Source organism: Anser brachyrhynchus (assembly GCF_964034855.1).
Source record: "Anser brachyrhynchus genome assembly, chromosome: 6".
NCBI classification, from domain to species: Eukaryota; Metazoa; Chordata; class Aves; order Anseriformes; family Anatidae; genus Anser; species Anser brachyrhynchus.
Window position 1 is genome coordinate 41,965,960 of NC_137700.1, and position 16,583 is coordinate 41,982,542.

Below are 16,583 nucleotides of genomic sequence, written 5' to 3' on the forward strand. Positions count from 1 at the left end.
TCATCTTTTTAAACAAACAAAAACGTAAGTAGCAAAATAATTCAAACCAAGACTTCTCATCTTCAGTTGCAATTCAGCTCACTGGAACACATCTCTACAGCCTGTCCTGGTTCCTTGCTTTGAAGCTCTGCTTCCAAACTGTCAGAAAGGCTTCGTGCAATGTGATGGTAAAGTGCTGCTTCAGAAGGAAATGCAGAATCCTACAGCATCTTCTGAACAGTGACAGTCCCGCCAAGGGCAGGCAGGGAATGCAATGAAGGTTTAACCAGCTCAAGGAAATCCTGGGCTGGGAACTTTTATTTGCCTTGTCTTGAATTACTGCCAGACATCCCAGTTATCTATGAGTGCCAAATTCCTTACAAAATATTGCAAAAAACATTTACAAATGACTAGCAGTCATCTATCTTAATAGTGCCTTCCATTGCTTAGCCTTAATTAGGTTAGAAGCATTACTTGTGAAAACTACAATATTTTATCTGAAGCACATTACTTGCAATCCCATGGAAACCCATTTCCCACCTGTGCTTCCCATATATTTTTATGTTTAAGTCTCTTACCTCACGATTATCTGCCACAATAACAAGCTCCACATACTTTGTCGTCTTCAGAGTCTCCCTCTTATACTGCCAAAGAAGATGAAAAAGGTTTTGTTGTTGTTGTTTTTGTTTTTTCACTGTGATCCTTGGAATCAGCTCTCCCTCATTTAAACAAAGTTTTTGCAAGAGGAGCTATACAACATCTCAGACTTCCGAAGGTTTCATGGTGTATGATTTCTTATTGCATTCCTTCTCCTCATGTCCATGCGGTGCTTACAAAAAAGACATGTACAACCAGGATTTGATCACAGCAAGCAGGAAAGTGCTGCAAAGTGAATCTCAACCTTTCAGGTTTCTGCAGCTGCAATATTTGAGTTATCTTTCCTCACAGGAGAATATCAGCTCCAGGAGAAAGGCCTTTGCTATTTCCAAGGTACATTTAAAAAAATGATAAGATAACTTTTAGCAAACATTTCAAGCAACAGACAAATGGGCAACCAGGAAAAATGAGTTATAAAGGGATATCAAGTAAAGCAGGATAAAGTAATAAAGGAATATTGAGTATCAATCAAGTGGTCTACTTATAAACTGTGTAGGAAAAAAAAAAAAGAGAACAAAACTGCAGGAAAAAAAAAAGCTAAATAAACTGTCAGTGTCTGGGAAAACAAACTATAATGTTTAAAAAATAGCCTACATTTAATTTTGCATCTGTGTATTCATGTGAAAGAGCGTGTCGTGTTACTTGCATTTCTGAATGCAGGTCCAAAAAAATCATAATGCTTAGCTCCAAAAGGATCACTGAAGAAAATTAAATGATTTTTTAATGCTATTAATCATAGGACAGCTCCTTTGCTACCCTAAATTTAAGTGACCTATTAAAGTCTGTGGAAGTTCTGTGATTTACACCAGCTGAACATCTATTATTCCTCCCTTGTTTCTGGAATAAAACAGTTAGGGACCAGAGGTCCCAGCAGTATGTCTGATCTTCTTGCCAGAACTTAAGGACCTTAAGCAGTTGTATGACCTACTAATGACTATGATGTCTCAAACTGAACTAGTGCTCTTTAACCCAGAACATGACTAAAGCTTTCAAAAGCAAACAGTGTGTTCCAAGGCAAACTATGCAATCCCCTGAACTGAAGCTAAGTCAGTACTGGACATCACCTTCCAGCCAATTTTCACAAAGTTTTCTTCACATTAGCAAAGTGTTCCTCTTTGTTATATGCAGATTGATGATTTTGAATGTTTTACAAGAAACATTGTGTTTAGAGGAAAGTGACAGATGCAACCTTCAGTAACTCTAACTTTCCAACACTAGAAAACTCATATTTAATAGTGTGACACAGCCTTTAAACCACAGGAACTGGAAGACATTAAGTTCCACTTGGATGGTATTTCTGGACTGTGAAACCACTAGAGGCCAGCGTTAATGAACTCAGCATCAATGGTACAAACACTTCACAGGATTACACTTATCAGGAGCTCCGGCAAATGAGCATGGGTAGGTATTCTTACACCTTCTCCTGGTACTGGAGCTCCCTGTCATCTTCTTTGTCTCTTCTGGAGGCAGCTGTCACCATCATGGGGACATGGCGTGTGCATGGACCTGGTGCATGTGCCCATGCCTCCTCTGCCACGCAGGGCATTGGCAGCGCCTGGTGGTATGCTGGATGGGAAGCAGACACCAGGAGCCAGCACATCTGCTCCTGCTGCTTCTGTAACAGCAGCAGGTGCAGTGTAAAGGGCCCGCCACATCTCTACAGACTTCAGCCGAGCCTTTGGTTTTTAGGCAGAGCTTGATTCACCTCTCTGCAAAATATCGGACATGAGTGAGATGCCACGGAAGGCAAACGACCATATGGGTTTTGTTTGTGGCAGAACTGGTCTCTCAGACACTGAATGTCTAATATAAACCTGAAATTTATTATGCAGCCCTGATTAGAGACATACCCCAAGATGCCTCTAGTCTTCTTCCAAATGAAAAGTAAAAAATTGAGACATGATTATCCAGGTGCAAAGATATAAGAAGAGCTCTGTTACACCAGTCAGCAAGCCATTCATTTTTTACCAAAAATAACACTGTTTGGACCGGAGAGAGTCAGCCTGAGAGAAATTGGCTACCAAGGTATAATGATATAAGCCTCTGGTGACTGATTTGCATAACGAATCCATTCCTGTGATTTGCCCAAAGGCTATGTGTATTCCTCGGATATGATATTTATTTATAAAATGTACCTAATTATCACTTCTTTCAGCTTGCTTTCTGCATCCCACTGCATCAATGCACAATCCATTGACTGACTGAATCACTCAGAATTAAAATGAAGAGTCAGTAATACAGCTATGACAGATATTAACAATAGGAGACAATAAGCTTTGTTCAGCTGATTGCTGTCCTGCTCCCCTGCTTCTCCCATACCTGATCCTACTGCAAAACTGCTGTCCTATACCACCATATATTCCCTGTGCTCTCCTGTCTGGGAATTGGCACAGCTTGGATTCACAGCACAATTTTGCAACCTCTCTCTTTCTCTGTGATCTAATTCCCCAAAACAGCTGCTCTGGGATCCACTGGGACCACACAAATGGCTATTTTGTGTGGCTACAGAGAAAAGCCATACAGTAGGGACTGCCTTACATAACAGACTTGCTTTCTGCAGGATCCTCTCTTAATGGAGATCAACTGGAAGATCCACTGCAATTTGAGGGTCCCCTGTTTTATGACATAACCCAGTACTTACAGAGACCCAGCTCTAACAGGGAAAACTGTGTCTACACACACCTGCTGTGTTATTTGCTTTGATTTATTAAACCTCATGTTTGGATCTGGGAAGCTGAGTTTATTGTTTGTTTCATCATTGATTTGTACTTAAATCTAACCTAAAGGCTAGTCTAAATTTGTGATACATTGATCAAACATTTTGGCTCTGCTCAATAAGCATTTAGTGTAGGTATTTGAGTGAAGGCTCAGGGAAAAAAAAAAAAAAGAAAAAAAAAAAAAGAACAGCTCCCCAAAAATCTGCCAAGAAACCTAAAATTTTCATCATGCCCTAAACCTGACACTGGATTTGCGTTTACTTCTTTGACCCGGTGTAATCTGGAGCAGCCTTGTGTCTCCTTATTTTGCAGTTCATTCTTATTAAGTGTGTCCTGACAGTCTGCTTAGTTGATGACAACATTGAAATGTGAAAATTCAGTCCACATATTACATTTGACAACTTCCAGAATTCATACATTAAAAGCATATCCAGCATACTCATGATATGTATTTTACCTAACTCTATGATGTGGTTGTTGACAGGTTTTATAATTACGTCCAGTGAACCACGGCAAGAATATCTTTCAGATATTTAAGGTGAAATTTGACATGTAGTTGAAGCCATCAACAAAATGTGAGAACCATGAAGGCAATTGTAAAATTGTTTTGATTGCATCAGCTAGTAATATGCATGCTTTTTATTTCAGTTTCCTTGTGTTACACTGATTACCTCTGCAAAGTCCCGAACATTTGGGGGCAAACCTTAATAAAGATGTGACAAGAACTTTCCTATTCACATTAAATAGTTTGAAAATACTTTTTTTTTAGGTTGTGGTAGGATCTACAGAAACACTCTGGCAGAGTGTAGGAACCTATATTTGAAGCTTCATTGACAGGAAGCCCATTTTGATAGAGTTGCATTTATAGAAGGACAAGCTGGAAGGCCATGGCTTTGTTCTGCCATCACATACGTTTCTAAATATGTTTTTATTTAGACAAAAAGAAATTTGGACAGATAATGCCTAATATTCCTAAAATATAAAATAATTTAATTCTACTACATGAATAAAATCTGGTGATGCCATTTAGATTGCTTTCCTTAACAATTAACTCAATGTGAAGGTTTAGTAGTACACCTAACTATAAACCCCAGTATGTGACAAATAATAAATTTTGAGGCCAGCTTTGTAACATTGTATAATTTCTGAGCACCTAAAACAGTCTTTTCTACAATCCCCTTCCAAAATGCACATGAATTTATTGTAGTATTTCTTCTTCCTGGTTTTCAGCTCATTTCATTTTCTACAGTTTCCATTAGCTAGATGCATTTCGCATTAAGGACATTTCTTCTTACATGAAAACAATTACAATAATACTTCTGTAAAATAATATGGTGAGAATTTGTTTTGTCTGCATAAGATACTTTCCTGCTAGAATGTAGAGGTTCATTTAGGTTTTAAAACACTATTTGCAAGGCATCACAGCTATCATGTTCTTTTCCATCTTGGGTGGGCAAGAACTTTTCCAGACCTTGCTTAGTGTTCTTATGGGTTCTTAAATTGTTGCTATAATCATACATGAACCAAAATATAGCACCATAATACAAAACCACAAACTTTTCTGTGCCATCTCATTACCAGAGAGAATGTATAAATAAAATGCAAGAGCAAAAAAAAAAAAAAAAGCAATAAAGCTTTAGCAAATCATGTAAGTATATGATTAACTTTAAGCATATTCTTAAGCACATATCATCAACACAAGATGACTATACGGTTTAATGGTTTGCTCAGTAGGTATATAGGGATTGAGGCTGGAACAAAGATTTATTGTTATCAGTAATATGTAAATGCTTGCAGAAAGGTGTAAAAAGGTGTAAAACTATATAATCCACCTACCCTGCCAGCTTGAGAATGGTGTGTTGTGTCATGAGACCTCATGGCAGAAATATCCAGCTGGTGGCCACAAGATCCTGGAACTATTTTCAAGTTCTCTGCTCGGTAGATCTTGTGTTCAGTTGTAGCACCTTCTATTGGCTCCAGAATGTAGCTTTTGTTTGCAAATACAATAATTCCCCTGTAGCACAAGAGAGCAGAGTAAGATGCACGGCTTTCAAGAACTAACCTATGTTTGTCTTCAACAAGGTTACAACAGGTTTTAATAATGACGGAATACGAAAAAGCAAAATGCTGATTTACAATGTCATGCCGAGTGGAGCAGGAAACATCAAAGCTGTATATTTGTCACTGCAGCACACTACACCTTACAAGAAGCAATGGCTCAAAGAAAATTTTCCTCTTCTGAAGTGTTGTGCTGTACAGCAAAAGTACATTTGTGTTTTATGTGTTTTCCATCCTCCCAGTGATGCATTGCCATTGCTGACTAGAGTAATGATGTGCGGGCATCTGCGGACCAATTGCAAACAGTAGTGAACAAAAGCATGGAGAAATGCTTTTATAAAAAAAGGTACAGAGAAAAAGAATTCATTATGATCTGCAGATACCTTTTAAACCAAATGCTGATGCAAGCATCGCATCTGCCAGATGAAAGATGTATCATAAAGGATTATTAAACTTTACATCATGGGGCAGTAAAATGAAACTCGAATATATTAACTGGTGGATTCCCATTTAGCATATTTTACTCCCCCAAATAATAATTTTAGTGTAATATCTGCTGTCTGAGAATCCCAAAGACTTTTTAACAATGGAAGCACTCCTGGCACATTACTGTCAGCTACAGTGTGCAAAGAGGAAATAGGGGTTCAGAAAGATATTCAATACCATGTTCCAAGAAACCGCTGTGGAAGAACTAGGGACGCATAGTCAATCCTAGGCTTCTTGTGCTGTCTCTTTACCAAAAAATACTCCAGACCCAATAGAAGCTTTTCTTGGGTTCTTGTTTTGGGTTCTGCTTGACTGTTCTGAACTGCTACAGTAAAACAAGTTCAGTTCCTCCTGCTGGCATAAGGCTACAGAGATGCACTTTCAGCTGAGCACAAGAAGAACCAACAGTGTGGTATGGGTGTCCGTGGTCTGCTCATGCTGGGAATAGGATTTCTGGAAATATATGGCACAAAGTAGGATGATTTCCAAAAATACCACTTGAATTAGTAGTCAGCTGGAGGAAGCAGCACAGAGTAAGTGACTGCTATGCTGTATATCCAGATATCCATGATACCATAAGAAGGCACAGGTTAGGTTTACAGACAGGGCTCAGGTAGAAATTAATGTGAGAGGAAAGAATTTATTATTCAGTATCTAAAGTACAGGTGTCATATCCCAAGCACACACCACACAGGAGAATCCTAGATAATTTCTGCATTTAACTGGATATCCATTTTTGTTGGGTAATTATGTGACCAAAGTAATGGACCTTTTAAAACCCATTTGTTTGTTGTTAACTATGGATAAGCATTTGCTTATACAGTGTGCGAGGTATTTATCAATTGGACAATGCACTGAATAGTGCACTGCACTACTGATTTTTCCAAGTCTTTAAATTAGGAAGGCGTAAATCCCTGAACACTTGCAAAGTTTCAGCAGTACCATTACAATCTACAGAAAAATCATATGAAACTTTCAATTGGCCAAGGTATTCTTCCTCAATTCCTCTCATTCCTCTCTCGACATTGCTCTATACTATCTCTACACTCTTCTTATTTCTGTCTGTACTACAGCTAAGGTGAGGTACTACAACCATTGTGAGACCAGTATGTGTCTCTATAAAATTCTGCAGAAGGCTTTAAAAAAAAAAAAAAAAAAGAAGAGGAAGAAGAAGAAAAAGAGGAAGTAGCCAGGAGCAGGTTAATGACACCATAAAGACTGATTGAAAAATAAAAAGTAAAATTATCTGGAAAAAGCTGCCCTAGCTATTCAAGGCTTAGAAAGATATGATGAAGAAACTCCTAATCAATTAACTGAAACTTTAGTTCCAAGCTGACAGCCCATTTCTTGCAAAAAATATTTCTTCCTTCTCATCCGTTCAGCCAAGCCAACAAATGACCATTTCACTGTGAGCTATAATAGCTAGAAGTCTGAGGGAAAGACTGGCTATCCATGGTATTAAGAAGGCTGCGTAACAGCATTCACGGAAATATCTCCAGTGAAAGAAGTGTGCTTTACTGATCTGAAACAAGAATCAGTCTCTGATAATCCATCTGCAGCTTCCTTAGGACCCTTGGCAAACCAGGTAAGATGTATAATATACCAATCACAAAGGCATGCTGTCTATGATGGATGACAGCTGGAAAATCAGGCCTGATTTATCACAGCAACCCTTGTAGCTATAGCTAGGATACGCTATGGCATGGCTGACATACGAGGTACCTCCAAGCAGGTTGTCCTGTGATTCGGCAACCTTACACCCTACAGTGCTAAGGCATTATTTTCAGATCTGCCTTATTCGTTGAAGAACTCAGGAAACTTGGACAACACATCCTCTTTGCTCCAATAATCATCAACTCTGTAATCAGCATAATCAAGTAAGTGTTGTTGTCTCTCCCTTGTGCAATTAATCGTTTTATTTTGGATGCTGCTGGAAGCAGACATGGAGGCCAAAGTCCATTAGTCACTGTTTGAAATGGGCCAGCCTTACCATCTCCCTTTACTAACAACTCCAAAATAGCATATAAATATGTAGGTTTTATTTTTAATATTAAACTTCATCCTGCTTAAAACCTTAGATTAAAAAAAAAAAAAAAAAAAAGATAAGACTTGATAGTATCTTTTTGCTGGATAAAGCTTACTTACTGGTTTTTGCATTTCAGGAGTTCATAGCCAAAATACCCCATGATCGCCACGTTTCCAGCACATCCTCTAGTATATCCAGCTACTGCCTAAACTAACTAACCACTTCTTTACCTCTCATTTTCTTTTGCTGCAGGGGATACAGACAAGTAAACAGACATCAGAGTGATTAATTTTGTTTTCTACTGAGCACGTGAGAGCTAGGGCAGCCTATTCAACTTGTCACTGAAACTCCCATCCCAAGGGACAGCATGAGTCTTTAAGAAAAGTGCCATCCTTTACATATGAAAAAATCCCATGCTAAAAAAGAAATCTGCAGATTCAGCATAAAGGAAAGTATACATTTCATTTAAAGCACCTTTATCCTTTGAGTACTGCCTACAGGATATCTGCACCTGGCTTGTGACCATCTGTAATAAGATAATGAATATCAAATATGAATTATCTTGGCCAGCTCTCTGTTTTTCACTAATTTTCTTTTCCTACAATTGCATTTTCCCCCACTGATCACTGCCAAACACAGCACCTTAAAAATGCAACTGGTCAGAAATGACAGTTTCCTTTTTGGTGTGGCAGGATCGGATGAACAATACCTACCAGTCTTTCATTACTGAGAATTTGATGCAAATAAAATAAATCCATAATTACTTCTTTCCTTCCACTTTTTTGTCAGGTGTTTCACAGAAGCCTCTGTTACTCCTATGCAGCTTCTGTGTATTTGTCTTGTACATTGTTCTCCCATGCTCCTGAGGCAGCCTATGTTCCCCCAAGACCAAGATGGGGCATTAATGTTAAGTAATACAATGCTTTTCAAAAAAGGCAGACAGTATATTAAACTACAAAACTCCAGCCAAAAATGACACAAGGAACTCCAAAGGGATCCCAGCAGCTCTGTGAATGCTCAAGCAGCAACTATTCTTTAAGACAAACTTCTAGAGAAATCTGTGAGATGTCTACCATTACCTTTATCAGGAAAAAGACTACCAGAATTCCAAAGCTTATAAATATTTGGGAAAAAATGCAATATAAAATATATTTTATTTGGTCTCCAGGTATCTAACTCACGGAATCTGTATTTACTACAGTCCCAAACTATAGTGATACTGGGAAGTCAGAAAGATCTTCCAAAAGAGCTGAGCAGGAAAGACAAGAGATAATTTAACTCCTGCCTAAAACAATCAGGCTCTCCTCTTCATCACCAGTAGCAGAGAGGGTGAAAAATAAAATCTATACCATACCGCATGTCCAGACATCAGTTCACAGGCTTTGAGCCAACTGGAAGCAGCTTCGGTGTGGTCTTGAGCCTGAGCTAATATTTTACTCTGCTTCTCAGCAGGGTTTGAACCCTGCTCATGTCTGGTGCTCAGCACCGAATAAACCACATCCACTTTGCTGCTAATCAGCTCTAAACATGAACAACTCATTGGTATTTGCCTACTATATACCATTATACGCCATGTGGAAACACAGGGAACATGTAAATGGGATGGGCTATGATGGGAACTCTCCCTCCACCTCAAAGAAAAAGAAATTAAAACATAACTTAAGTAATGAATTTGTTATTACCTTGCTGTTTACCTTGCCAGGAATCTCTCATTTAGTGAAATGCAATTTGATAGAATAAATCCTTTACTTAAATCAGCCATAAAAACAAATGGGATATTTTTTTTCTCTTAAAAAGAAGAAAAAAACAAAACAAAACCTAATGCAAGGCCAGCCGTATTTCATAAATCAATAGGCTTTAGGAAATCTCAAAATATAAATGGGATTTTTCTTTTCCAACTTGTCAGCAGAAGCAAAGGCCCTGCCAACATAAACCATCAGTGCATACTTGTCTGAGAAATTGTGATGCTGAAGTAAAACTTGGCTAAGACAGCATTACATGAAACTGTGATATATTATTCTGCTGTAGTGTAAGAGAAAAGTTAGGTAAATCAATAAATCTGATATTCATGAATGCAATTAAACATTTGGTTTTAATGAAGCACAAAGTTATACTCATTTCTAAACAATAATAATAAAAAGCCCTATTACCACTGGAAGAGGAATGTAGATGTTTTCAGCTTGTAAGAAATTAGTTAGACTAGAGGGCTGTCATGCTTTCACACCATATATTGACACCGAGTCTGCCTCTGTCCACAGTAAAAGACCACGCAGTACTCATGTGCTACTTAAAAAGCTATAGGGCCTTCATTTCACAATTAATGGTATGGCTTCAAAAGGAAAGGGTCAGATCCCACAGCTCTGCCACAGATTTCAATGAGTTTTGTCTGCATAGATAACAGAAGTGGAGCCTCGTGGCCCTCCAGCTGCCTGGGACAGAGGTACTGCAGTTACTCACTGCAGTGTTTCTCAACGTGTGTGATATCAGAAGGCAATCCATAAAGTGATGGGGCATTTTTAGTTATTTTTCCTATGCATCTAACAAATTCACAGGCATGCAAGCAGACAAACAAAAAAAAGAGGGAGAAAAATGTAGCGAATAAAACCTTCACTTTTAGTCTGGTTTAATTAGTTGCGGTTAAATACTATTGGAATAACTGAATAAGACGACGGATATATATATATGTATATTTTTCCTAACAGATTAGGTGCTCTTTAGGTATTTTCCAAATAGTTTGGTCTTTATTTAACTTAAAAGACTGGGAAATACAGAGAATGGGAGCTGTACTCCCGAGGCAGCAGTACTCCTGTCTCTAACAACGTCCCCCAGGCAGCCTTGGCCAAGCAATTCACCTCTTTCTGCATCAGCTCCTCACCTGCAAAATGGGTTAAATTTTAGCAAGCACACAAAATAATGATCTATTGATGAAGAGCATCACATGAGACCCAAGCAATACCATTATACTGGTATACTGCACATCAGAATTCTATTAAAATAACAAGTCTGGCCCAAATCAACAAACACTAGCATCTCAAAGGGAGGTTAGAGCTGTTGCATTATTGGTTTCACATATTGCAGTAGTGGTAGAGGTGTTCTCACTCAGACACATCATTAGTCAAATACATGTTTTATTCCAGCCAATGCCTTTCATTAACCTGAAAATATATTCTATAGCACGGTGTCGAAAATGTAGTCATACCCAGAGACTACTGTAGCATGCACTTAATCCTTTCTCAGTGCAAGACAGATGTGTCCAGAGTGAATGCATAGTGGTCTGCAACTTTGATGCCTGGAATTTAAGCAGGGAGTTACCTGAATCAGAAGCGGTAATGCAATTCCATGTTCACATTTGGGTGGCAAGGAACATTAATTGTGTTATCAAAGAAAGTGTCACATGTGAGCTTAAGTGGGAGGATGACAAGGCAGACCAAGGACACCAGAGAAAAATGAAGAAGGAAAGATGTTGGCATCACAACCCATTTAGTGAGCACATTTTACAGCATTGTGAAGCAAATCGTGTAGCCATAAATGGAAGCTTGATTTAAACTTGCACATCACCTTGAGGTTTGGGACTTTTTCAAGTCACAAAATGTATGAATATATATATACAGTTACATATAAATCTAAAACAATATTACTAATACATTAATAAGTATTTTTAATATTATATATATCTCATTTTTTATATAGTAATGTATGTCATATATATATACATAAATCCTGTCAGACACAGACTGGAGGGAAAAAGGGCAGGCTCAGATGACCAGGTATGGATCATCTCTTACACTTCTCCTGGCAGCAGCAATGGTGCCTGGGGCATTACTGTGCACCCAGGGACAGTATGCACAAAGTATTGTCAAAGAGTGGACATAATGTTCATCTCAGATCAAAGTGACCCACAAGCAGTTTACCATTTAAACAGAGAGAATACAGAAACCATGAAACCCCAGAAACTGAATGCTTTCTAATGTAAAGCTCAAAACCTCCGGTAGTTTCACGGTCAGATAACTTACAAACCATGTGAGATGTTTACATGAACTAAAAGCTCTTCAGAAAATATGAGAGAAAGAACACATCCAAACCCAGGCTTTTCTCAGTTGGGATTTTCTCCTAACTTCTTTTTTGGATGAAATCTCCCCTTTTGTGGGGAAACTATGCTTGAGGAATTATGAGGAATTCTCTCTTTTTTTTTTTTTCTCACTGGTTTCCTACTTCCATTCCTTTTTTAAATAGTTGATGTCTGGGTGTCTGGAGTGTCATTTTTAAATCCCCTCTTCAGCTGACTGTGTCTGGGACGCGGTGAGTTCGGCCAGGCCATTTGACAAATGGATGGCTCTAGTATTGGCGGCCTCGTGTAACGTAGCTATGTAATCCCATTAATAATTACTGTGTACTGCAGTCGTATTCCCATTGTTGTCACCGTGGACACAGCATCTTTCAGTCACTGATGGGGATGGACAATGACTGAATACTTTTATACATGTGATTGGGCTTGTTATCTGGCAATTAGGTAATGCTGAGAGATTCTTAACATTTTCAAGATCTTTCTGTTGCTTTGGAAAGAAAAGGCTTCCTATGAGATTTGTATCCCTAAAGTACCAAGGAGTCTCTGAGCAAGGGCTCTGTATGTGCGTTTGGGCCTGCACGTCCCCCTGCCAGCCCCTGGCCTTCAGCACAGACCATGGAGGTTGTGCTCTTCTTCAGGCTGCTTTTTTTTTGTGTGTATGTGCCAGCTTCTGCACTCTCAGAGAAATCAATAGGGGAAAAATCATTCAAGTGTATACAGATTTATCATAGCTGTGTGTGGTGTCTGCAGGCAAAAATTATTTGCTAAAAACTTGAAGAGCCTTTGAGCTGAGATAAACAGAAGGGCATTTCCACAGGATGGGAAGGAAATTACTTGGTTAGTCACCTTCCCCTTCACCTTCCCACAAGCTTTGAGAATCTAGTTGGCTTTCTTATCCAGATGGAAGCCCCGGAAATCCTGATTACCCATTGTTCTCTTTTGGTGCATTCAGCATATATCGTCTCCTCTCCACCATTCACCTCTTCCTCTTCCAGAGGAGCCAGCAGGACACAGACTGTGGCATGACTGTATTCTCCTCTAACCTGTATTTTAGGCTGCCACCAGTGTCAATCCAAGTATTTATGCCATTGTAATCCTACGTGAATCCTATCGTGAATCCTACTCGAATATTGTGCCTGAGAGGATGTAACATAGCTGGAGTACGTGGGTGTCTGTGTTTAACAGAACTGAGTCTACCTTTCAGCTATCTTTATATCTCACTCCTCTACCTGTCTGAAAAACATAAACTAGTCAAATCTGTCTTAGTTTGCAGATTTCACACTTTGTTCTTCCTGTATCTTATGACAGGCAGGCCAATCACATTGTATTTAGAAGCTAACAACACATCTCAAATGCCCAACCGTGTCCATAAGAACTTAGTGGTCATATTAGGTCGCAGCAGGGCTGCTCCAGCCCAGCACCCTGCCTCCGGCCAGCAGCAGATACTTAGGGGTAAGAACATAACAAGCACCTTCCGGGCGGTATTCCCAGCTCTGGCAGCACGAGTGTCAGGGACATCTTTGGGTTTGTCAGTCCTGGAGAGGCTCCCCCTGCTCCCCTCCCCAAACTGTCTCATCATGTTTTGAATCCGTGGATATTTTTGCCTTTGACACCCACCTGTGACAGTGAATTTCACAGCTTCATTATATGATGGATAGAGAAGTACTTTCCTTTACTCTAAAATTTCATTTGATGCCTCCTAATTTTGGGGTTATGGAAAATATTCAGTAATCGTCTCTTCTCCAGCATGACATTCAACCTAGTTTTATCATACCCTTTTTCTCCGTCATCTCCTTTCAAAACTGACAAATCCTAGTCTGTTTTCTCTCCTTGGATAAAAGCTGTTCCATACCTTTGATCATCATTTTTGCCCCTCTGTGTATCTTTTACATATATAATGGATATAATGCTTCCTTTTCTGAGATGGGGGTAGGGAGGGAAAAACAAGAACTGCATGCAGAATTCAAGATGTGAGTGCACTATGGATTTATAAAGTGGTAATGAGGGTTTTTGTTCTATCCTCTATTTCTGTCTCAGTAATTCCTATGATCCTTTTTGCTTCTTTGACTACCACTGAGCACTCAGGCTTCAGAGCATGCTAAAATGTGGAACCTCTTCTCTATGACTAGCTTCATGTCTTTTAATAAACTCTTCTAATCTGGGGGAAAAGACAATGATTCCTACCCCTCCTCACCTGGAACAATGCCCAAGGTGCCTGTCTAACGGGAGTGAGAGGATATTAGTGCTCTGAGATTTCAGTGAGCTAACAGCTTGCACTTCCTTTCACTAGATGCTTTTCAGGCACTTAAACTTTACCCTCATGTAACAGCCATGTGAGGTAGGTAAGAATCATTAAATGAATTTCACAGATGGAGAAACCGAGACAGAGAGATTTGTCCAATTCACTCAAAGACTGTCACAAAGCCAGGAACAGCCTCCCTGAGAAGGAGACCAGCATTTCCTTCCAGTGCCTGCTGCCAGCGAAATGGCTGCCCCAGGGACTGTCCTCACCCGGGCCATGCAGCCACACGCTGTCTCATTGTGTACCCCTGCAGCTTGCTGGCCTTACCATGCAATTGGAAACAAGTGTGCCTTCTCCAGCTAGCTGGTGGGAGAGGACACCATCCTGTCCCATCCTATCCCATCCCATCCTATCCTATTCATAATTATTCTTTCAAGATCTAATAGCAGCAAAAGTGTCAGTAAAGTGAGCTGTGAAGTAGTTTTGAACTGTCCTATTTCTCCCCGTGTTATTTTAGACTGGATCATACGCAGTAAAACTTTCCACCCAAATTCTCAACGGATGCATTGCTACAGTAATATTTTGGTGGAAGAGGAACATTGTGACCTGTGGGCCAGGTTCTGAAAGGTGCTCAGTGCTGTAGAGCCTCAGCGCAGCCATCTCAGCCCTTTGTTCCCAACCAGCTTTAAAGAGAGGGCCTGGATGGCTCAAGAAGCTGGCAGTGCATTACGAAGCCTTACAACCAGACACCCCTGGCTCAAATCAAGCACAGATGATGACTAGAAGCTATTACTATTGGCTACAGGCTGTGAAATGAGTTTTGTGGAGTAATTCAACAGGCACCCTTATCGCATGCTGTTATCGCTCATAGATGCTCTCTTGAACAACCTCAGCAGTGAACACAGCAGTTAAATGGGCACGGATAGTGAGATATATCCTCAGTTCTCCTGCTAGAGCAAAACATCAGTTGTCATGAAAATTGTGCTGAAAAAGATGCTGCTACGCTTTCCCTATGGGGAAGGAGCCTAATAAAGGCTTGTACTTTGAGGATTAATCTGCAATAGTGCCAGATGAGAGAAAAATGTCTCTGCCAGCATATGTGGCCTTGATTTATCGTACTACCTAAAACTGGGAAAAGATTCCGTGAGCTCAACATTTGTAAAAAGAGAATGAGCAAATTAGAGAAGAAAGCACATGCATTTATTGTGGGGAAGAGTCATTTGTCCTGAGCATTCCTAATTTACAAGGTAGCTCCGGAACAAGACACTGGTGCAGACCCTTTCCCACACAGCGCAGGGAAAATCCCTGTGGACCTTGCACCAATGCAATACCTTTACCCACGCATCACTTAAAGCAATGAGAGTACTGCATTATATTTTTGCATACAAAGAACGACTGGTGAACGCAGGCTGCCATGGTCTATGCAAAGCTTTAATTAGAGTAAGCTTGTGGAATATGCCTGCTACGTACTGAAGTGCCCCCAAAATCCCTCTCCATATGGGAATGAGCCACTGGAACCCAACCCCCTACAGCAAACACCAGGGAGAGGTGTCCTGGTGACAAACTGTTCTCTCTGCAGCTCTCCGTTCCAGAGCTCCGGTATAATAGCCTTGATAATACCACTATTGCACAAAATGCAAAATCAAGGGAAAAAAGACTCCAGCTACTCATGCTGTTTGTAGATAAATTAAACAAACTCAGAAAAGGTTGCGACAGCTGGAAACCTGACAGGAAAACTGGGTTTTCCAGGGAGAACACTAGAGCCAATTTACAGTTAATTACAGTGATTTGGAACAGCTCTGTGAGTAAATACCAGTCTCTGATTGTCCAAGTAAGGAAGATAATTGTTTCCTGAACTGTGTCCATTGTGTATTTAAAATGTTGTCAGCCTGTTCCTTTCTCCAGCTCAGAAGAGATTTTCTTTTCAGCAACACGAATCTGCTACTTTTCTGTTAACAAGTGGCTAAAATCCTAATGCTGAGCATCATACCTGCCATGAACGCAGTTTATTGAGCTCCACAGCCATGTTTTTAAAGCAAAGCCTCCTAATGGCTAGGCTGCTGGCCGATGCACCCGTTCACAGCTGCAAAGCAGTCCTGCCCTTGCTCATGAAACAGCTCTGAGGACCAGGAGCACTGGCCAGGGGGACACAGGGCCATGGGGCACTGCCAGCCTCAAAATGGGCAACCCCAATTTTGCATTTTCTATTCCATTTTTCTCTTCAGAGCAACAAGGTGAACAATTTTACAGAGATTGTAGGACCATTTGAAAAACAGATATCGGGACATTTTTAAAAAGGTAACACAAACTTTGCGGGTACTAGGGTGATTTATTAAGGAGCTCAAGCATTAC

General features: G+C 39.9%; 1 protein-coding gene across 3 annotated transcripts in view; it reads right to left on the reverse strand.

Annotated features, from left to right (window-relative positions):
• ADAM12 (ADAM metallopeptidase domain 12) overlaps positions 1-16,583 on the reverse strand; it is a 182,082-nt gene that overhangs the window by 60,567 nt on the left and 104,932 nt on the right. For all 3 annotated transcript variants that reach the window (XM_080598272.1, XM_080598274.1, XM_080598273.1), the window contains exons 6-7: positions 5,190-5,367; positions 558-623 (exon numbers count right to left, since the gene is read on the reverse strand). In XM_080598272.1, coding sequence (XP_080454398.1) covers positions 558-623; positions 5,190-5,367 — 244 coding nt within the window. The remainder of the gene's footprint in view (positions 1-557; positions 624-5,189; positions 5,368-16,583) is intronic.